Source organism: Leuciscus leuciscus (assembly GCF_965113295.1).
Source record: "Leuciscus leuciscus genome assembly, chromosome: 1".
In the NCBI taxonomy this organism is placed as follows: domain Eukaryota; kingdom Metazoa; phylum Chordata; class Actinopteri; order Cypriniformes; family Leuciscidae; genus Leuciscus; species Leuciscus leuciscus.
The window spans coordinates 66,105,898-66,129,389 of record NC_138725.1 but is presented as its reverse complement, the minus strand read 5'-3'; the positions used below and the strand labels follow the sequence as shown (position 1 = coordinate 66,129,389).

The window sequence follows — 23,492 nt, the reverse complement described above, 5'->3', positions numbered from 1 at the left end:
CATCATAAAGACACATCTCATCCAGGGCACTTTCTGTTCAGTCTGCTACCGTCAGGCAGAGGTGCAGAACCATCAGAACAAGGACAAATCGTTTCAAAAACAGTTTTTATCCAATAGCTGCACAAGCTCTAAATGCCACATAACATAAATGCTTATGTTATGTGTGAAATGAGGGATTTGTGCAATCAAATTCGGCAAATATCCATTTATATTGCACTTTTTTTTTTTATTGTACATATTTATTATATTTTTTGCACTGTTTACATTTACATTCTCAACCATTTGATTACATTAGTTTATATTTTTTCAAATGGATGTGTATGTGTGCACTTTTTCGAACTAAATATCGACTAAATATCGTTGTATAACTTACAATGAAAATAAACATTCACTTCAATTTGAATTACAGAAGAGAGAAAGATAAAACTGTAGTCAAGTGCATTTCATTATGAAACACTTGTAGTTTTCTCTGTTTTCACTCATGATGGAGAGAAACAGACGAGTTTTACTGTCCTCACGAGACAAACCGCAATCATGAACTGAGTTTAAATTATTTAATGAACAATTTTCATTTTAATATTCAGCAGTATTGTGTGAAATTATAAATTAGATGCTTTAAAAATTATTTGTTTTTATATATTTGTGCAATTTTAATATTAGTTTATGTCTATACATTTGATTTCATGTATCACTTCTTAGAGGATTGTTATTAAACTAACATTCATTTCACAGGAATGGAGGAAACATTAGAATGTTATTTATTTATTTATTTTTTATATGTGAAGTAACTGAGAATATTAAAGCAGTTTCTGGATGAAATGATTGGCTGAACTCCAGTGATCGTCACTCTTTCAGAGTTTCTCTTCCTCATATATGAGTCTCTCAGTCTCTCTTATTCTCTTCATCTCTCCACTAAACTCAAACTGCTTCACAGGGAAGATGCTGATCATTTTCTACTTCACTCTCCTCACTCTTCTGTCATGTAAGTTATTTCACTGCAAACATGTTGTTCTCTCAGGGGTGTCAAAGTTGATGAAATTCATTTTATTGATTATAATTTTTCAGGTGTCAGATCTGTGAAAGTGGTCACACAGAAACCCTCTGTGCTGACGGAACAAAAAGGCAAATCTGTGACTATGGATTGTAACATTGAAAAGGATGAGAGTCAATATGTCAGCTGGTATAAACAGAATCCAAATGAAGCTCCTCAGTTTGTGTTGAGATTCTATCATTCACACAGCTCTCCTGACAAATATGGAGATGGTTTTACATCCAGCCGCTTCACATCTAGAGCTCAGTCAAATATTGACTATAGTCTGATCATCAGTAATGTGGATGTTGGTGATTCTGCAGTGTATTACTGTGGCACATATGACGGCTCTGCTAGTGAGTTCGTATCACAGTGATTCACACCATGACAAAAACCTCCTCACTGCTCATATTCACTTCTGCTTTTAGACAACAGACGATAAGAGCACTACTTCACTTTACTGCTATAAGAAATATGTTTATCAACAACAACAAAAAAACAAAAAAACTTCAATATTTTAATTAATTAATTTATTAAATTTGGATGACTTTAGCTTTCACTAGCAGATGTAACCCACACAAACATGCATACACATGAGCACATACGCAAAGTCAATATCGACTCAATAGATGGAGTGTAAACTTAATTAGAGGTCAAACCTAAACTCATTTGAATGATTTTCAATTCATACATGTTTGGATTATGAGTATTTCTCTTTATCAACAGAAGGTAACAGCACAAGTGTGTGTCTAGCAAAACATTAACAGTATCTGGGCAAAATCACTTGGAAACTGCATCATAAATATCAAACATGATTTGTTATAACTCTGAAACTGTGAAAGTCTGTTTATATGCAAAACATATTTTTAACATATGCAATCATGCACAGAGAAGGCCGTCATAAAGTAATCCTTAACCAGTGACACCCGAATGCAATCCAACACAATGTTCCTCAGGCAGATTTTATTCCACAGGATGCATTAGTCCCTTCCCTTCCTTTTGTCTTTGTACACTTTCTCCTCTTATTCTTTCCACTTCACCAATGTCCTCCACTTCACCCATCTCTTCTCCCTCTCCTTTTCTTAAACTCTCTCCTCCTCTCCTCTTCATCTCTTTCTACATGTTTCACTCTTCCTCTCCCATTCCTCAACTCTCTCCACCATCTTCCACACGTCTTTCTTTTCCCATTCTCAAGCTTATTCTTACTTTTTTATTTGCATAACAATGTTGGCTACTTTTGAAAATAGTTTTATCGTAAAAGCAATTGTGATAGCTGTAACAGTTAGAAGAACTGCATTTCCAGTGATGTGTGTATTATTAACCATCAGATTGGCCTACTAGTTTGGGGTCAGCTGAAATCATGCTATGTGCAATTGAGAATATGACAAACTTACAATCTGTTTAGGACAATTATAAAGTGTTCAGATCACTGTGTCAATTGTTTTGAGAGCAGTGATCTGAGTTTGTGTCAAATCGATTGAGAAAAACTTTAACACATTTTCTTCAGTGATGAAGTGAGAAGTAGTTTGTCAGATGTGGGCGTGTCTATTGTATGATGTGGGCGTGTCTATTGTACAAGGTGGGCGGGTCTTTCAGTGGCTCCTCCCTCTCAGAGCTCTTGATTGTCTTAAAGTTTCTCTCTCTGATCATCTCAGCATTATTCTACAGCACTGCTCATCTTTACACGTCACACGGACCAAATCACAAGATGATCCCGATATTCTGTGCTTTCTTTACTCTTCTGACCTGTAAGTTTTCCTCATTTCTGATGTCAGATTTAAAGTGTTTTGACACACAATCTCATATAAAGGATGTGTTTATTCTGCAGGTGTCAGTGGAGTGACTGTAGTGACTCAAAGTCCATTAATCACAGTCAATAAAGGAGAAACAGCTAAACTGAACTGTAATCTGGGGACAATAAATAATTATGCTAGATGGTACAAACAGACTCCAGGAGGAGTTCCTCAGTTTGTGTTAGTGTTTCGTCATGGCTGGAACTCAGCTGGATATGGATCTGGTTTCTCTGCTCCTAAATTCACATCAACATATTCATCTACATTACATTATAGTCTGATCATCAGTAATGTGGATGTTGGTGATTCTGCAGTGTATTACTGTCACACATGGGACAACTCTGTTAAAGAGGAGGTATCACAGTGATTCACAGCATGACAAAAACCTCCTCTGCTCACATTCACAACAGATGATAAGAGCACTACTTCACTTCTCAGATTCATGATGATTAATCTAATTTACTAACTAAAACTTTACTTTTCTGTCCTGTAAGTAATTATTTTAGAAAACAATGTTTATCAACATGTGAAGTTATTAATGTAATTTTGGGAGGAGTACGCCCATCTAATCTTCTAATTAATACCAAGGTATAAAACCAGCCTTCTTTCGGCATCCCTCCTCCTCTCCTTCTCCTCCTTTTGTACCATATTTGGCCTGTGTAATAGGGGGCGATCGGAGCTCGAGGAGAATGTCCTCTCTGAGCCCCTCTATAGCAGACAGCAAGCCAAATCCGTTTACCACTTACGCTAAGATTATATGGGCACACAAACTCGTGAAATGTTGTGTATTCCAGGTCTTCTGAAGCTACAGCAGTTTCTCATCTCTGGTCCTCAGGTGTAAAGACACACTTTCTTGAAGTGACCATAGCATGTTCCCTTCACTAACAGACTTACAGTATGTGATGGATTCAGTTGTTCAATGGCTTCTCCTTCCCAAAGTGAATTCACTCAGTGTTCACAGCAGATTCCTCTCATATTTGGCTACAAATAATCATGCAATCTCATCTACAAATGAACAATAATAACAAAACAAAGAATGAATGAATGACAGCAATTGGTGAAAAAGAGACACACAAACATTTTATCTCGTGTCTTAAAGCTAGAAATTCCTCATGCTAAAAAAACTGCATAAAAACAGCTTCTTATGAACTTGTTTCTTGACATCACGACACTAAATCACTTGAAGAGCTTTAATGAAGAGAGTTGTGTTTGACTTTGAATTTAGCGCAGAACACAGCATTGTTTTGGATGTTCGACAAGTTCCATCGCAATATTTTCTTTTTTCTTTTCTTTGTGTCTTTAGGTCCGGTGTAAAAAATGAAACTGTGAATGCTGAGCGAATCAGGACTATGTATTGTTTTCTTTTCTTCGGTCCGGACCAAAAGAACCAGGAGAACCGAACTACAAGTGTGAACACACTGAGACAACAGCAGGATTCACTGCAGTCACTGACACCTCAGAATAACAACAGCCGTATGAGATTGTGTTTCAAAGCACTTTAATACACAGCCGTCAAATACAGCAAATATGAAGACTAAAACAGCAACATAAATGTGTTTGTGTTTGAATCTGAAACATTTCTCCATGAAATAAATGTGTAAAGGACACAGTCAGCCGAGGTTGAGTGAGTGTTTCACTTCTGTTTGTGTCTCTTCACAGACTGAGGAGGTTTTTGTACGACTGAACATATGAAATGTGTTACTGTGGTATTCGGACAAGGAACAAAACTCATTGTGACTGGTAAGTGATCTTTACACTGTATTTTCAATATTTAAAATCTTTTCACTGTATTAAATATAGTCTAAACTTCATTATAGAAATATAAACTCATTATTGTAGTTAATTTAGTTAAATATGAATTCAGTCAGAGACAGTTTTACTGACAAGACTTTCACTGCAGCTTTAACTTTCATCTGTTTTTATCTAGTTGTACTTTTTATTCAATTAATAATAATAATAATTGTTATTATTATTATTATTATAGAACAGACTTTTTCATGTTGTGATTTAAGAACAAGCATCTACTTTGTGTTTAATTTGATGTATTTTTAAAAATCCTCATTGAACTAATAATGTACAGTATCTGTGAAACAACACATGATAAGTTGACCTGCGGTGTGACGTGCTGTATTACATCTAAAACTGTTTTTTATAATTATTATACATGTAACTTTTATGAACTATTGTATTACTCAGTTTGTACCTTTATGTCACGCTGTAGGACAGTTGAATATGAGCTAGTGAAGGCACGAAGATTATTAAAAATAGTAGAAAATATAGTGTCAGCATCTAAAATATACACTGTGTGACAAATTCACATTTCAACCTAAAATCTTGATGTAGAAAATAACAATCCAACAAACTACCGACATACATGCACTATTTAACTTTTGTGTTGAAAGTCAATAAAGACATTGAGAGGCATGTTTTACATTTTGAATAATTTAATTATTTATTTAATGAAGTGAGAAAAGATGAATTGTTGACATGGTGATGTGTGAAGTTTTCGAAGTTTAAATGTAGTCAGAGTTCAATATGTCAGATGTGTGTCTGAGATGCAGATGTTTGTCCATGTTAATGGTGATTTGTGTTGATGCTGATGCAGATGTTTGTCCATGTTAATGGTGATTTGTGTTGATGTTGATGCAGATGTTTGTCCATGTTAATGGTGATTTGTGTTGATGCTGATGCAGATGTTTGTCCATGTTAATGGTGATTTGTGTTGATGCTGATGCAGATGTTTGTCCATGTTAATGGTGATTTGTGTTGATGCTGATGCAGATGTTTGTCCATGTTAATGGTGATTTGTGTTGATGCTGATGCAGATGTTTGTCCATGTTAATGGTGCTTTGTGTTGATGCTGATGCAGATGCTGATGTTGCTCCTCCTGTGCTGAACATCCTCCGTCCATCCAGAGAAGATCTGATCAGCTCCAGTAAAGTCACTCTGGTGTGTCTGATCAATCACATGTCTGTGGCTTTTGCTGATGTGCGCTGGCTTGTGAACGGGAACTCTGTTACTACAGGCGTCTTCACCGGCTCTGCTGAACAGCAGCCTGATCACAAATTCAAGATGAGCAGTTATTTAACCATTGAGAGCTCAGAGTGGGACAAAGACCAAGATCTGACATGTGAAGCGTCTGTTGCCTCAAAAATCACCAGCACAAGCATCAAGAAATCTGAATGCAGCGACTAAACTCAGAGGATCTGATGTGTTGTTTGAGTGATTATGATAGCGAGTGATAATATCTTCTGACGTAGTGGAATAGAAATCATGAATATATATTAAAAATAGTTCAAGAATGTAACTTAGTAGCCTGAACTGTGTCATTTTCTGCAGACAATATTCTGGCTTTAATGATGTAAGATGATTTACAACCTGTTTAATAAACCGCATGTTGAACAAACAGTTTTCTTCTTGATTTTTTGTAGGGAAATTAAGCATTTAACCATTCAAAATGTATTAACTACTTCTTTACTAAGTCAGTTTTCACTTCTATGATCAATGGAAGAATGGGAAATAAAAGTAGTATCATTGTGTAAATACTCAAATAAACCATGTCTTCAGTTTTAAAATATATGAAACCTCAGATCTTCAGAGGAAAGAGCAAATTAAACTAGTGTTACTGCTAGTAAATATCATTTGTTCAGAGCACAGCAGAGATGAATGTCGTCTGAATATGGAGACGATCACATGACTGATAATGAAGAGTGACTCAATGACAAATGAAAAATGACTATTATTTGATACAGTAAAGTTACGATCTAAACTATGAGAAACAAAATGCTCCTGATGGCCTGACATTCATGTGATCCGACATCATGTGAATCTGGATTGTAAAGTTGATGCTGAAGTGTGTCTTCTAGCAGATGCAGTGAGCTGTGGAGATTTTCTTCAGGACAGGAAGTTGATTCTGACACACAGGAAACACCTGCTGTTATAATCAGCTCTATGCAAATCAGCAGTTTCTCGGTCTCTTTTTATCTGTTCATTCAACCAGACAAGAGCATTAACAGCAAATGATCAGGGGATCTTCATCTGTACATGAACAATAATGAAGGAGCAATAAAATGAATTCAAAATACTGGCAAGAAGAAAAACTAAATGAACTTAAAATAAATAATAGTTAGTTAGTTATATAATAGTTAGTGAAATTTGTGACATTGTTTTTGGCTCTCACTGTTTCTAACACTGATTTATGTCGGTTTTAAATATTTCAGAACATCAGAGACTTTTTTTCTGATACATCAAACTTTTGGATTTGTAACTTGCGTTATTTTAATGAATATGTCACTCTTTTGTAAATCAAGTTTCCTCTCACCAAAAAAAAGTACAATCCAGTATGTTTGAAGACTTCAATTTAAAAAAAAGTATTTCAACCTAGTATGTTAATACATAAGTTTAGGTAAATATATTGTATGTTTCGTGATGATGTGTATGATGATGAATGATGATGTCACTGAGAGGCTCCTCCCTCTTCAGGCTCTTATAGCTCGTCTCTGATCGCTCTTCTCTGTTCAATCTCACATCACACACTCACAACATGCTGACAGTCTTCATCATCCTCATCATCACTCTGTCATGTAAGACATCACTGCAGTTTAAGATGCACATCTAATATGATCATGAATATGTGATATTGAGTCTCAGTAATGGTGTGTTTATTCTCAGGTGTCAGTGGAGTGACTGTAGTGACGCAGAATCCTCCATTAATCTCAGTCAATAAAGGACAGACTGTGTCATTGGTGTGTAACACAGGCAGCTCTACTGATGGTGGACGCTGGTATAAACAGGTCGCAGGAGGAACGCCTCAGTTTGTGTTAAACTCGCACCATAGCTGGAGCTCTACTCCTACATATGGATCTGGATTCTCCTCTCCTAAATTTACAGTCTCTTATCCAACCGAGTCCGATTGTCATCTGTCAATCAATAATGTGGATGTTGGTGATTCTGCAGTGTATTACTGTCACACATGGGACGGCTCTGCTAGTGAGAACGTATCACAGTGATTCACACCATGACAAAAACCTCCTCACTGCTCACACTCACTTCTGCTTTTAGACAACAGATGATAAGAGCACTACTTCACTTCTCAGATTCATGATGAATTACAAACGAATGTTGAGATTATTCTGCAATTTCTCCTTTATTGACTGTAATAATCTCAATCTATTTACTAACTCTGATTTAGTGTCTCCATCATCTCTAGTGTGTAATCTTGGAGTTATTTTTGATTCACAGCTGACATTTGATGCCCATATTAAAATGGTCTTGAAAGCTGCGTTTTTCCACCTCAGAAATCTTGCCAGACTTCGACCCTCTCTATCACTGCCTGATGCAGAAAGGCTTATCCATGCCTTTATTACGCCGAGGCTTTATAACTGCAATTCCCTTTATTCTGGTCTTCCTGATGAGTCTATTGAGAAACTTCAATATATTCAAAATTCAGCCGCACACATACTGACTTACACAACTGCTCGTCATATTTCTCCAGTTATTTATAGACTGCATTGGCTTCCAGTACAGGCACGTATTGATTTTAAAACCTAGATTTTAACATATAAAGCTGTTCATGGGTCAGCTCCGGCATATCTTCGTAACATTTCAACTCGTTCTCTATTCCGACTCTTGTACTCTTCAGCAACATTCAAACTGAAGTCTATGGGTGGTCGAGCTTTTTCCGTTTCTGCTCCAAGATTATGAAATGCTCTTCCATCGACAATTAGAAACTCGACGTAAATATTAGACATGTATTAAACTGAACAAGAAGAGATGCAAATCAAAAGTTTGATAGTAATGACATTATGAAAGGCAGTGACTGTGAATGAATCAGATGAAACAGTTATTTTGTGTTGTGAAAAGGACTTGGTGATTTTGAGTATTGTATAACACAATTGAAAACATGATGAAATGTCTGAAAAAAAGTGCACTTTTGATGATTTGTTGTGATATTAGCACTAAGAGTTTTGAAAATGTACCTTACTTGTGAAAATAGTACAGAAGCGAATATAAGAACACAACATGGCTATTGACAATATATTCATTTATTTGACAGAAATAAATCTGAATTACTGAAAAGTCGTTGTAACTATAATAAAATAACAATATAGCAATGCATGTTGCATCTTTATAAATACATTCATGTAACCATACGACTGACTAATTAATAATTATATATCAGTGTTTGAGTCAGTGCTCATTATGAGCAAGTGCAGAGAAAAAGCAAATGCATGACATAAGTAATTATAAAATACATATATATTGTAACTATATATGTATTGGAAACAGAATTGGAGGCAATATGGCCGCCGGAATACATTCACGCAGTCAGTCAGGTCCTGCGTGGATGTATCAAACATCTCGAAAACCATCAAAAAGATCTCCGTCTCCTCCACAAATTGCTCTATATTTAACCGTTGTTACAAGCGTGTATTTATTGTTATGTGTGTCACGTCTTTGTAGTATTAAAAGCGATAATAGTGATCAAGTCTACCACTCAGCCAAATATAGTCAACATTTACTGTTTTCAAGATTCCTGGACAATGGCCGTGCAAGGCCCCCTTTAACAAAACACCAGCAGATCAACACACTCAGCCCTTCCATGGGATTTGTATACTTCACAGCTATTTTGCTACTGGCTGGTGATGTAGAAACAAATCCTGGTCCACCGCCTATGGATGTAAACAGCTTTGTTATCACTCAATCATCTCAACCCAGGCAGTTTCCGCAGCAATTCTGGCCACCATCGGCGCAGTTTACCGGGTTACCGCCGCAGCTAACATGGATACTACCGCCGCAGCTAACATGGATACTACCGTCGCAGCTCTCCGGCCTACCATCGCCGCAGCTCTCCGGCCTACCATCGCCGCAGCTCACCGGCCTACCATCGCCGCAGCTCACCGGCCTACCATCGCTGCAGCTCACCGGCCTACCATCGCCGCAGCTCCCCGGCCTACCATCGCCGCAGCTCACCGGCCTACCCTCGCCGCAGCTCCCCGGCCTACCATCGCCGCAGCTCACCGGCCTACCATCGCCGCAGCTCACCGGCCTACCATCGCCGCAGCTCTCCGGCCTACCATCGCCGCAGCTCACCGGCCTACCATCGCCGCAGCTCCCCGGCCTACCATCGCCGCAGCTCTCCGGCCTACCATCGCCGCAGCTCTCCGGCCTACCATCGCCGCAGCTCTCCGGCCTACCATCGCCGCAGCTCCACGGCCTACCATCGCCGCAGCTCTCTGGCCTACCATCGCCGTTGTCTTGTAGACTACCGCTGCAGCTCCTTTGGCTACCATCGCAGCTAACCTGGATACCATCGCCACTAACCTGGATACCATCGCCGCAACTCATCTGGCTACTACCGCAGCTCATCTGGCTACCACCGACGCAGCTCACCTGGCCACCTCCGACGCAGCTCACCTGGCCACCACTACAGCTAATCCGCCTTCCACCGCAGCTAATATGGTTACCATCGGCGCAGCTTACCTGGTTGCTGGCGCGGCGCGCTTGGTCGTCGCCGCAGTGCGCCTGGTCTGCGGGATCTGCTCATGTCGATCAGAGGTGCTGTAGTAGCAGCGCACCGCTCGTGCGGTCGGCTTCGCAGGCGGGTTTGGGCCTGGCTCGTGTGGACCGAAAGCGCCGGGTCGGCGGCGCGGCAGCGGCTTCACCTGTGGGTCTGCGCCGTCAACATGTTGCCCAACAATTGGACATACACTTCGATTCGAAACACCCGGACACCAACGTAGAAATGACGAGACCAGCTCAAGGTACCAGCAAAGGAGCACAGACTTTAGGCGGTAATCGCCAAACGATATCTACTTCATTAGGTATAAACTGCAGCAATGAATACAACCAAGTTATGATAACTACAGTCAAACACAAAAACCCAGTTTTCAAGAAACATAGGGCATTAAGAATTTTTCAGACTATAAATCAGGCAAAGATGATTTGGGATCCATGCTGTAAACCTAAAGGGCTACTTGGTGGACACCTAAACATTAGAAGCATGATTCCCAAACGTGAACAGCTAGAGCATCTTTTAATTCAATCAAATATTTCCTTTTTAGGATTAACAGAAACGTGGTTAACTTCTTCATCACCTGAGGCAGTAATAACAATACCCGGTTACAGTGTTTTTAGAAAGGATAGGGGTCAGGGGAAGGGAGGGGGGGTTATATTGTATGTTAAAGACACTCTTAAATGCAATGAGATTATATGGTCTGATGACATTAACCTTGAGTGTGTGGGAGTAGAGATTATACTTTCTAAAGAAATGACTTTTGTAGTCATATGCATGTATCGTAAACCATCAGCTAAAATAGACTTTTATAGTGATCTTAAAACCCTTATCAATCTTACTAATCTGAAAAAAGAGTTAATTTTGATAGGTGATTTTAATATTAACTGGGATAATAAGAAAGAAAGGAAAAACCTTAAACACATAACTGACTATTTTAATTTGGAACAATTAATCAAAACACCAACTCGAATAACTAATCGCTCCAGAACAACAATAGACCTAATTTTTACAAACAAACCTGAAAGAATTATTAAAACCTACAACCTTTTAACTGGTTTGTCTGATCATAATGGAATCTTTTTTTCTCGAAAATTAACGAAAACACGATCTTGCAACTCTATTGTTTCAAATAATTCTCTGTATCATAATATAATCCCTAAAAGTCAACATCAAAATGTGGAAATAGCCCTGAATGAGCAGGATTGGGCTTATCTAATCGCAAGCGAAGATGTTATAGACAATAGTGTGATTTTCCACAGCAAGGTTAAAATGGTTATGGCATCATTTATTAAAAAGGTGAGGCATAGAAGAACAATTGACAATGCCATACCATGGCTTCATAATGATTGTAGGTTGCAAATGAAAAGAAGAGATCAATTACTAAAAAAGGCGATTAAAACTGGCCTCACCTCAGACAGACAACAATTCACCTCAGCAAGAAATAAAGTTATACAAATAATGCGGAAGGCCAAATCTAATTTTTTAATGAATATTATTGATAGTGCAAAAGGGAATGGGAAAAAAATATGGCAAAGCATTAATAAATTAACTAGCAAACAGAATAAACAAGATAAATTAACTGAACTTAAAATTAATAATGTAGTGGTGAAAGATCCATTCACTCTAGCGTCTGAGTTAAATTCATTTTTTTTTAATTCTGTCCAAGAAATATCTCAATTATTCATCTCACCTGAATGTGTTTTTTTCTCCTGTAAACTGCACACAGTCTATATTTATGATAAAAGACATTACGGAACCAGATGTGGTTTCCATCATTGATGAGTTAAATAATTCTAAAGCTAAGGATCAGTTTGGATTGGACACACATTTCTTCAAATTGCATAAAGAGTCTTTAGTTTGCCCCATTACACATATGATTAATTTATCAATCAAACAATCTGTTGTTCCACCAGACTGGAAGATGGCCACAATCACACCAATTTTTAAATCAGGGAGTAGATTAGACATAAATAATTATAGACCAATCAGCATCTTGCCAGTTATATCAAAAGTTATTGAAAAATGGATAGCAAAACAATTAATAAACCATCTAAATATATGCGGCTCCCCTTTACATCCAATGCAATTTGGTTTTCGTGCTCATCATTCAACTGAAACAGCTGTAAATGTATTTATGGAAAAGGTCAAACATTCTTTAGACACTCATCCTGTTGTCGGTGCTGTTTTTCTAGATCTGAAAAGGGCATTTGATTCTGTCAATCATCAGATGCTCCTGTCTAGATTAACACATTTCAATTTTTCCGAACAAGCTATCAGCTGGATGAACTCGTATTTAGCCAATAGAATACACTGTGTCTCAATTGACAACATTAAATCTCCCTATTTAGAATGTCCAGTAGGTGTTCCTCAAGGTTCCATACTTGCACCTATTCTTTTTTCTTTATACATTAACGACCTGCCTATAGTATGCCAAAATATCAATATTTTAATGTATGCAGATGACGCAGTAATTTTTACACATGCAAAAACTGTTCAAGAAGCTTCTCAGTCACTTACATCTGCACTGAGCCGTGTACAGGAATGGCTCATTAAATCATGTCTACTACTGAACCCTAAAACAACTGTTTGTATGATGTTTTCTAAGCGGCAGATTAATATGACTCGTTCAAATATATTTTTAAACCGAGAAGAACTACAGATTGTATACGAATTCAAATACCTTGGCATTGTATTAGATCCAACACTGTCTTTTAAAAATCATATAAAAAACGTATCAAAAATTGTTAAATTTAATCTTGCAAATTTTAGATATATTAGACCATCTCTGTCACATAAAGTAGCCAAAATGTTTCTTCACTCTATGATCCTTTCTCATATTGAATATGGTTTTACAAACTGGTCACTCACAAACGCCACAACGCTCAAAAAAATGGAGTCACTCTTCAAACAAGCTCTAAAGGTTTTAGATCGGAAACCACTTTCATATCATCACTGTTTAATATTACAAAAATATAACCTACTAAGCTTTGCAAATTTCTTAAAGCTCAAATATGCATGTGCTATATATAAGATCTTACATGGTCTTGCCCCACCCCCACTAAGTGATTACATTAAAGTGAAAACAACGGGCGGAGGCAGAAGTGTAACCAGGGCCTGCACGAGAGGTGACTGTGTGGTGCCTCACAGACGGACAGTATTCGGACAATATGTACTATCAATTAAGGGGACAGAGATCTGGAACAAATTACCGGTTGCTGTGAGAGAAAGTCCGACTTTCCCCAGTTTTAAGAACCAACTTAAACAATGGCTTAAAATAAATCAAGTATGTGCCCACTAATGATAATTGTTGTAATTTAGATAAATGGGTACGGTTCATTGTATCATTTTATTCGTGTATGTACTGTATGTATACCAAACTAGATCCAGCACTTTGTAGCATCTAATAGCACTTTAAGAAATTGATAATGCACTTAATGCACTTTGAGTAGCACTTTATTGTGTATGTGTATATGTGTGTGTTCGTCATATGAGTATGCCATATTAGATGCCCTGTCTGCTAGTTGCGGCATTTCTTATATGTGGTTGTTAATTGTAGTGTCTTTTAAATTAAGTCGAATCATGTTTAAATTAGTTGTTTAGCTGTGTCATAGGTATTGTTGATGACCTCACTTGGGACTACAAATGTAAAATAGCCTGGGGGCTAACTTTGGCATATGGCAACACCCCAAATCGTCACTTTTTCGTCACTTTCAACCATGCTTCAATATCCGACGCACAAAGCACCCTTTAGCGTCCATATGTGACGCTTCGGTTATGGGTTTAGGCGTCATGTAACTGACGCTTTCGAAAGTTCGTCAATATCCGACGCACAAAGCACCCTTTAGCGTCCATATGTGACGCTTCGGTTATGGGTAGGTTTTCGGTTGTTAAGTCGTGACGTAACCAATACTCTTTCCGGGTCCAAAGTCCAGGTCCTCTCTACCTACCTACTGCTTTCGCTAGTGTTTTGGTTATTATTGAGTGTTTTTACAATGCCGCAGTGCTGTGTCCCGTGTCCCGAGCTAACTCACTTCAACCTCGTAAATCTTCTTTTTCATTGATGCCTGGACTCTACCCTTAATTATGCCACCTGAGTGATGAGCTACACTAACCACTCTGTTGGTGTTAAAGGAATTTAAACCCTTTTTGACCGCCAAGGGTGCCTCACTAAGAAGGACGTGATCGTAAATAAATTTACAGGTTCCACCGTTGTTATTTCTGGACGAGAGGAGCGCTTGGACCCAAAACGTCACGCGTGACGTCAGACTTAACAATCGGATAGGTATGTGGTAGGGTTTATGGAAGGCCAAAAGGGCCAAAACGTGTGAAACTGTCGTGTAAACACGTAGTCAGGCGTTAACGCGCAATTTACGTGTTAACACGCGATTTACGTGTTAACACGTCATTACGTGTTAACGCGTAAATGACGTGTTAACACGTAAATTGAGTGTTAACACGTAAAATATTGGACATTAGCACCACCTACTGGTTTGGTGCTCTTGCTCAAACACACAGAACCTAATTAGATTAAGCTTGGAAAAAGCAGTTTTTAATGTGAAAATACATGTTGAACAATGTCTTTTCAGAATATAGGCTACAACTACATTTTAAATGGGCATATTTAGACAGTTAACTATAACTAATTAAGCCCTGAAAGTCATGACCATTTTCACAATCACAATGAAATTGTGTAAGGATAATAACACATTTCTCCAAACAGTATTTTCATGTACACTTATACTGTAGCATATTTCTAAAGCATCTTTTTATAATTTAACCTCTATGCATTATTTGTTAGAGAGCCCCTTCTGATAACACCATTAAGCCTTATGAATCTGAGATAGTGCATTGTTTTGCAGTGTTTTTCGAAGTGAATATATATATATATATATATATATATATATATATATTACAAAGTTATTTATATTACAACACACACACTACACTTTACACATTATATTACATTACACACACAAACATATATCACAAAGTTATTTATATTAGAACAGGCACACTACACTTTACACATTATACTACATTACACACCACACACACACACACACACACACACACACACACACACACACACACACAAACACACATTCGTATGTCATAATAATAATCTAAAACAAGAGTGGCTTGAATTATTAATAATTGAAATGAGACAGAACTCCTGCATATTCAAATGTGAAATCAGTGAATATAAGACCAACAATTATAAAAATATATTGTAAGAATACTACACAGACCAAGAGATTATGCTATATTCTCGCCAATATGTTGGATAGATTTGGAGATTACACTCGAGTTTCCTGCAAGTTACCCTTCCGTCACTGTCGTTGGCTTATGATGGCTGATGAGGTATGCTCAGCGTAGTGCTTGTGTCACTCTATCATGAATAATTCAAATAAAATAAAGGTGTTGTGTCACGTTGACACTGCCTGTCGTAACTGTTTGTAATCATTCTCATGACTATTAATGTGGTGATGCACACCTTCGTTGTATTGTATTTATTCATGAGATTGTGAACGAGCGCTTACCTAATGGATACGATGAGCCTATGTCACCTGGCATCTTCAGTTGGGTGCGCGCCCGTGATGCGCATCGTATAGTAAATACAGAGACGTGAAAACAAACAGCACAAAGCTACTTTCGGTTTTAATAAACACTGTTAAACTTATCACGGTGGGTTGTATATGTTGAAAATAGTTATTTTTTACTTTATTTAAGTTTGTCATGAGTTTGTTGCTTCGCGATTAGCGCGAAAGCCTGAATGCAATAAATCAAAATACCGTTGCAGTTGAAATGTTGTTTCAGAGTTATGAATTATCTTCGACTTCGAATTATCCCCCCATGTCTATTAACAGAGAGTTATAGCTATGTTACATTTGGCTAAGTAAATGTCGTGTCTTAACCCATTTCTCTTTTTTTTTTTTTTTTTTTTTTTTTTTCAGAGATGACATTTGGTATTTACAAGATAATTAAATAATCGATATCAATTGAAAAAATAAAATAAAATAAAGTCCTTAAAAGAAAAATATGAGGATGGCACAACTAAGCAAATAAAATGATGACAAAATGACAAAAATTGGATGCAGTTATTATAAACGTCATTATAAACTGAATAACACAATAAATAAGTAAAGATAGATGACAGACAGACCCTTACGAATATAGGCTAACCCATAGTTTTACTATAGTAAAATAATAATAAACTGGTCTTCTGTGGTGGCCGACAGTGCGGTGAGGGTGAGAGTGCGCGCGCGCGACCGGGGCGGGCTCTCTCTCAAGGTGTGGATAATGTTGTCAAGGCTGGATCTGGATTTTCCCTTTGCCTGCAGAGATTAGGCCTATATTGTCTGTGATGTGGACAAAGTCCTCCGGCTGGACCTGACATGAAGACTTGATACTGAAGCAGAAACAATCTCTCTCTCACTGACCTTGATTCTGCAGTTGCGCAACTCTTCTGAGTGACTGTACTGAACAAAAACAATTTCAATTGTTCTTTTTTACTGTAGGCTATATGTCCAAATAACGAAACAAAATCATTCTGCAGCCAATTTAATGAAAACAACTGATTAATGAAAACAACTGATTTACAGGTTTTTTTTACATTTATTTTATTTTTTATAAAAATTACTATTAGAGACTAAATATAGGACACCTCGGCTTTCAGCTGATATTGCAATTAGTTGTGTTTGGGATAATTATTAATGATATAGTTATTATTTAAATTCATTGTAAATTTTACTATTTTATATTTGTGTTAGCATTCGAACATGTGCCGATCCGCCGTGCAGGAAATCGTGTAGCATCTGTTCAGGGTATTAGGTGGCTGATGATCTAGCCTGGCTGCAGTAGCCTACTTAAATGTTACGACGAAATATCCTTATTTTATTATTATTATTATCATCAATATTATTATTATGCTGGTATAATGCTAGCTAATACACATAGGCTAATTTATTTTGATAAGATTGATATTTCACGAAATAAAACAAACTAATTAGGCTATAATCTTTGGGCGACAGTGCAAAACCCTGAATCATCAATTAGTTAAATTTTCACATTTATTAGAAATTCAATTTCGTACATATCCTAACATAACAGATCCATTTATGAATGGACTTTGATTCCGGTGGTGGCTGCATTGTTTCCGATTTGTGTGATTCAAACAGTTCCAATAACTAGCGTTATTATGTCCAAAAGTCAAACTGTATTGAAAAAATATTAATGTAATATTTTACAAAATTCACAACATGTTTTTATCTACCGACATATTTTGCTTCAATCCATATTTGTTTTTATACATATAATATATATAATATAATTTATTACATCCAGATAATTGGTTGATGAAACATTGATTAAAATTAAGAGACAATTAATACAAAACGAAATTAAATTTAAAGACAGGCTTTCTGCTTTCTGCTTGAGGTCTCTGTGAAAGTTTTAAAGCAGTCTTTTAGTGCCGCTTTCAGAGAACTGTCCCATCTGTAACATTGATTTTTTTTTTTTGTGTGAAATAAATTTCTAAATAAATGCGACTCATAGTCCAGTGCGACTTATATATAGGCCTAGGCTATATATATATATTTTTTTTCTCTTCATGACACATTTTTTTGACTGATGCGACTTATACTCCGAAGCGACTTATAGTCTGGAAAATACGGGTATATTTTGTGATGTAGACAAAATTCCAGATGTAAATTAGTGGTGTGATCAGTTAAGTTCAGAAATTGCAGTATACAAAAGTACATTTTTGCTGCATGTTTGTGTTGGCTATGTTATTCTTTGGGGTAGAGGGGTTAAACTTCTAACAAAAACCCTTAATTGAAAAACTTTATGAAAAACATGTATTCCAGCATATGGGACGCTCAAGGGTTCAGGATTAATGCAGTTGAGATGGTGGTGTGTGTTTCCGGTAAGAGAAACACGAGAGGGAATCCCAGTTGAACTTATTTATTCAAAGGAGTTTGTATTCACAAATGTGTGGTCTGCAATAAACAGAATATAAACAAAGAAAACAGTTGTATAATAAGTATATCAGTAAATTATACAAACATGCAGTTAAGCATATCAGTAGGCTAAATGATACAAACATTCAGTTATTAAGTAATAGGCCTATATAAATTAACATACTTGGGTAAACCGCGTGCGGCGTGATTATATTATTAACATAATAAAGTAAACAATGACATGCAGATTGCACGATCGCAACGTTGTATATGCTTATTACAGTAGCAAACATAAAATGTCATTAAATTCAACATTTTCAAACAATATTGAACACACCGGTTGATCTGAAACTAGGTAGAGAATATTTTATAATCTAATCTAATTACAATCATTTTCGAGCTCAAAGTCTGATATGAAAACGGTTTGGTTTCACTTTGTAACGCAGTTTAAAATGCGTTCATTTTACGAGCAAATCTCGACATTCAGAACAATATCAATAACAAAGACGAAATATATACGAAAACTCACCCCTATTCATTACGCACTGAGAAAAAACATATACGTGGTTGGATAACAGACCAGTCGGTCTGATTTGTAACTTAGCTGCCGATTTTGCATGTCCACACCTGGCTGATCGCTGTATAATACCAAACACCCAGGGGGCGTAGGGCTTTCTCACAACATGCATTTTCACTAATACAAGGAATGCAAAAAGTGCTGCACGGGGTGTTACCTCTTTGTGCTCTTTGGGTGTAGGGATGGTTCCATTTAGAAAAACAATATGCACTATTAATTATTAAAAATATTAAAAACATGCATTTCATTAGTGTATTTGTGTGTCTATAGCTGAATATGTTATAGCCTAAAATCAAAGAGAATAGCTCTGATGATATACATTTAGGCTACTTTTAATAAATGCATTAATAGACTGCAGTGCTTCATTGTGCAGTGAATACTGAACTGTTTCATCAACAGAAGGGTTCCAAGAACAAAAGTTCCATGGTTTCCAATGTGCCAGCATACAATTTACGCGTTAACACGCAATTTACGTGTTAACACGTCATTTACGCGTTAACACGTAATGACGTGTTAACACGTAAATTGCGCGTTTACGCGTAATTACTGTTTACACGACAGTTTCACACGTTTTGGCCCTCTTGGCCTTCCATATAGGGTTATGCGTCTCATATGGACGCTAAAGGGTGCTTTGTGCGTCGGATATTGAAGCATGGTTGAAAGTGACGAAAAAGTGACGTTTTGGGTATGAGAACGGGCTGCATATGTACGTCGCTGAAAAGCTATGTTCATTCGTATGCATTGTCCCATTCAAAAAAAAAAAAAAAAAAAAAACTATAACTGTTTTTATAATGCAGTGTAGGTCTTAATGAGTCTTTATAAATATATTTATAGAATAGTAATACTTAAAAAAGTATAAATGGATCTATAATTCATTATAAGCATAGACTTCACAGAAAGTGTTACCAATATTTTTATCAAGAGCTCCAAATAAAAAAATAAAAAAATAAATAACACATACATGTATAACAGGATAGTGTTAAATGTTGTATTCCAGGTCTTCTGAAGCTACAGCAGTTTCTCATCTCTGGTCCTCAGGTGTAAAGACACACTTTCTTGAAGTGACCATAGCATGTTCCCTTCACTAACAGACTTACAGTATGTGATGGATTCAGTTGTTCAATGGCTTCTCCTTCCCAAAGTGAATTCACTCAGAGTTCACAACAGATTACTCTCATCTTTGGCTGCAAATAATCATGCAATCTCATCTACAAATGAACAATAATAACAAAGCAAAAAATGAATGGCAGCAACTGGTGAAAAATATGAAAAACAAAAACTTTAAACACCTGCATAAAAACAGCTGCTTATGAACTGGTTTCTTGACATCACAACACTTAATGACTGTAAGAGTTTTAATGAAGAGAGTTGTGGTTTATAATCTGAGCTTGAGTGAATGTTTCAGTTCTGTGTCTCTCGCCTCTGAAACTCAGGAGGTTTTTGTACGAGTGAAGATGTGACTTGTATCACAGTGGTATTCGGCCAAGGAACAAAACTGAATGTGATCGGTGAGTAAACTTTACTCTTTCAATTCTGTTCAGTCACTTTTTATTATTGCAAAAATAAAGGTCAAATTATACGATAAAAAAAATGTATATATTGATTTACTTTAAAAAAAAACTTGTTCTTGAGATTTTATTTCCTCTATAAATATATTAGATTATTTAAAAATTCACCTTAATAATGATTTTTAAAGTCTGAACTCAAGTTGATGGGTTAATAATATTAAAATAGTTTTTTAAAGGCTTGATATTTACTCTCATGTTGCCTCAAACCAGTAATGTTCTGTTCTTTATCACTGTAAAGCTGCTTTGAAACAGTCCATATTGTTAATAATGCATTAGAAATGAAGGTGACATGACTTTGTAGAGTCAGATTCAAGGTTAAATTCAATATTGTCTTGTATTTTATTTGCATATGCAATGGTATCCTTTAACTGACCCATTTACACAAGTTGTGATACATTTATATTATATTATATTATATTATATTATATTATATTATATTATATTATATTATATTATGTCTTGTTGTCATGAATTCCCTGCCTGTTTTCTCCAGACTTTCCTCTGGCTCCTCCTGTTCTGACACTCTTGCCTCCGTCCACTGAGTGTCACATGTCTGTCCTGTCTTGAGCTGCACATGGGTGTTTGTTGTTTTGTGCCATGTGCTCTCCTGTTTATTGTCTAGCCCCTCCCATCTTGTTATCTAATTATTGGTTAATTTGTCCCACCTGTCCTTCTTGTTTCCCTCCTTTGTTTGTTCCCCTATTTAGCCTCCCTGTGTTTGTAGTCCTGTGCTGGGAATTAGAGGTAGATTTGCACCTTTTAGAGTGGAAAAAGAATAGTATTGATAGGAATCAGGTTAGTAGATATATAGAGGAGAATTATTCTAAGTTTACTAAGATATATACAGATGCATCAAAAACAGAGGATAATAGAGTAGGAGCTGCGTTCATTATACCAGAAGTGAATGTTATGTTAAATAAGAGAGTAAATGATAAAATGTCAGTGTTTACAGGAGAAATGCTGGCCATTCTCTTAGCCCTTGAGTGGGTTGAAAATAGTATGTTAAGGGAAGTGCTAATAGGGTCAGATTCAAGCAGTGCGTTAACCAGTATTAAGAACATGCAATCAGAAGCAAGACAGGATATTTTATTGGAGATAGCCCAAGCTGTTTATAGAATTAATAGAGTAGGAGTTGTAGTAAAATTCATCTGGATTCCAGCCCATATAGGAGTAGAAGGAAATGAATTGGCAGACAAGTATGCCAAAAATGCTACCAAAAAAACAGAGATAGGTATAGGTAATAAGTTATAGTAAGGCGGAAGTTAAAAGCATAATCAAAGTAGAAATGAGAAAGAAGTGGCAAGAGGAGTGGAATATAGAAATAAAAGCGAGAATGTACTACAGTATCCAGAAGAGGGTAGGAGATATGAGAGAAAGTAACAGGATTAAAAGGGAAGAGGATATTATTTCGAGAATGAGATTTGGGCATACTGGATTAAATAGTACGCTTAAAATAATAGGGAAACATGAAACTGGGATGTGTGAGGTCTGTAATATTAATGAAACAGTAGAACATGTAATTATTAATTGTCATAGGTATAAGGAGGAAAGGATTAGGCTGAAAGAATGTTTTAGAAAAGAAAAAAATAGATTTGAAATGAAGGAAATATTACAAATGAATTCAGGGCATGTAGGGTATAGAGCGATATTTGTGTTTATGAATAAAACAGGGATTAGTAGAAGGATATGAGTTTAGTTGTCTTAGAAAGTTGTATTTAATAATAATAATAATGTATGAATATTAATAATGTTTTTAGGTATTTATGAAGTTATTTATTGGTGTTATTTATGTATGTATTTATTTAGTTCTATAAAGGGTAGTGAGAAAAGGTTATTGTGATCCACACTCCATATCAGAAGGTGGCGGTAATGCACACTTAAAAGTTGTTTGCCAACCGCCATTAAAAGATAGAAGAAGAAGTCCTGTGCTGGTTCGTTGTCTGAGTTACCTGTCCTTGATGTTCCTGTCTGTTGGATACCTTAGTTCTGAGTTTTGTACTTCGTCTGTGTTTTTTTATTAAATCTCCTTTGCACTTGAATCCTCGTCTCTCGTTTAGTATTCCGTGACACTGAGGCTCTGAAGGAGAGTAAAGCTACACTTGTGTGTCTGGCTGAGGATATTTCTGTAGCTCTGGTTCATGTCAGCTGGACAGTCAATGGACGCTCTGTTACAGATGGAGTTTGGAGCAGTGCTACTGAGAAACAACAAGACAAAACCTTCAAAATGAGCAGCTCTCTGACCATCGACTCCTCGGACTGGACCGATAATGTGGATTTCTCATGTCAAGTGTCAGTGGGCTCAAAATTCACTAAGAAAAGTATCAAAAACTCACAGTGTTATTGAAATATTGTCTGAATGAAAATAACAGATGTTTTTTTCTTCTTCTTTATTTCTTTTCATATTGAATTGTATGATGCCATATCTGAGACTTAACACGAGTATATACTTTAATTTTTGGTTTTGGTTCTGCAATTAAAGATCTTTGGCAATGCATTTGTTTGCATTTTCTTTCATAGACATGCATGACTCTCTCTCAGGATACACCTGCACAATGTGCCTCATAATATCAGCTTTATGTAAATCATGATGTTCCTCTGAGCTCTTTCAGAACTGAAACACACAAACTTAGTCTGTTAAGAAGTCACCGGCTGCACAGATCACAGAGAAATATATTTCATAAACACAAAACCACATTATAATTAACATGATTTGGTGATATCTAATCAGTGCTTTATTTTTCATCACATATCTTACTCATTTATAACTTTTACTGCATAATATCAATATATATTTCTTTAATTGACAATCAGGGAACATACATTTAAAAATAATGAGTGCTTGGATAAGTGATTTATAATAAATAGGCCTACTGCAATATTTCATAAAAAAAATAAGAATTGTCCATTTTGATTTCTTGGTGACTTTAATATTTGGAAATCTGATCAAATAGTCAGGAATGGTTAAACATCATGTTCATTCATCACACATATTCTCTAACAGCTAATAGTGGACAAATCTGTTCAAAACTCCTGTAATCGTTCTGTTATAA

General features: G+C 36.5%; 2 protein-coding genes across 3 annotated transcripts in view; both read left to right on the top strand.

Annotated features, from left to right (window-relative positions):
- Nucleotides 1-858: 858 nt before the first annotated feature.
- LOC309481189 (immunoglobulin lambda-1 light chain-like) lies at nucleotides 859-6,229 on the top strand. 2 transcript variants are annotated; one of them, XM_082146009.1, is made up of 4 exons: nucleotides 859-982; nucleotides 1,066-1,398; nucleotides 4,534-4,563; nucleotides 5,693-6,229. In XM_082146009.1, exons 1-4 carry the CDS (start codon nucleotides 874-876, stop codon nucleotides 6,016-6,018), a joined length of 798 nt encoding a protein of 265 aa, XP_082002135.1. In that variant the 5' UTR covers nucleotides 859-873; the 3' UTR covers nucleotides 6,019-6,229. The 2 variants fall into 2 exon arrangements, with proteins under 2 accessions (XP_082002135.1, XP_082002134.1); XM_082146008.1 differs by lacking the exons at nucleotides 859-982; nucleotides 1,066-1,398 and adding exons at nucleotides 2,724-2,778; nucleotides 2,859-3,182.
- Nucleotides 6,230-7,301: 1,072 nt separating this feature from the next.
- LOC309481219 (immunoglobulin lambda-1 light chain-like) overlaps nucleotides 7,302-23,492 on the top strand; it is a 30,586-nt gene continuing 14,395 nt past the window's right edge. Inside the window, exons 1-2 of the mRNA XM_082146059.1 lie at nucleotides 7,302-7,406; nucleotides 7,495-7,824. Coding sequence (XP_082002185.1) covers nucleotides 7,367-7,406; nucleotides 7,495-7,824 — 370 coding nt within the window. The 5' untranslated portion in view covers nucleotides 7,302-7,366. The remainder of the gene's footprint in view (nucleotides 7,407-7,494; nucleotides 7,825-23,492) is intronic.

Coding starts and splice junctions, on each gene's coding strand:
- LOC309481189 (XM_082146009.1), top strand. CDS start 874: ATGAGTCTCTCAGTCTCTCTTATTCTCTTCATCTCTCCACTAAACTCA. Junction 983..1,065: donor TCTCCTCACTCTTCTGTCAT/GTAAGTTATTTC, acceptor ATAATTTTTCAG/GTGTCAGATCTGTGAAAGTG. Junction 4,564..5,692: donor AACAAAACTCATTGTGACTG/GTAAGTGATCTT, acceptor ATGCTGATGCAG/ATGCTGATGTTGCTCCTCCT.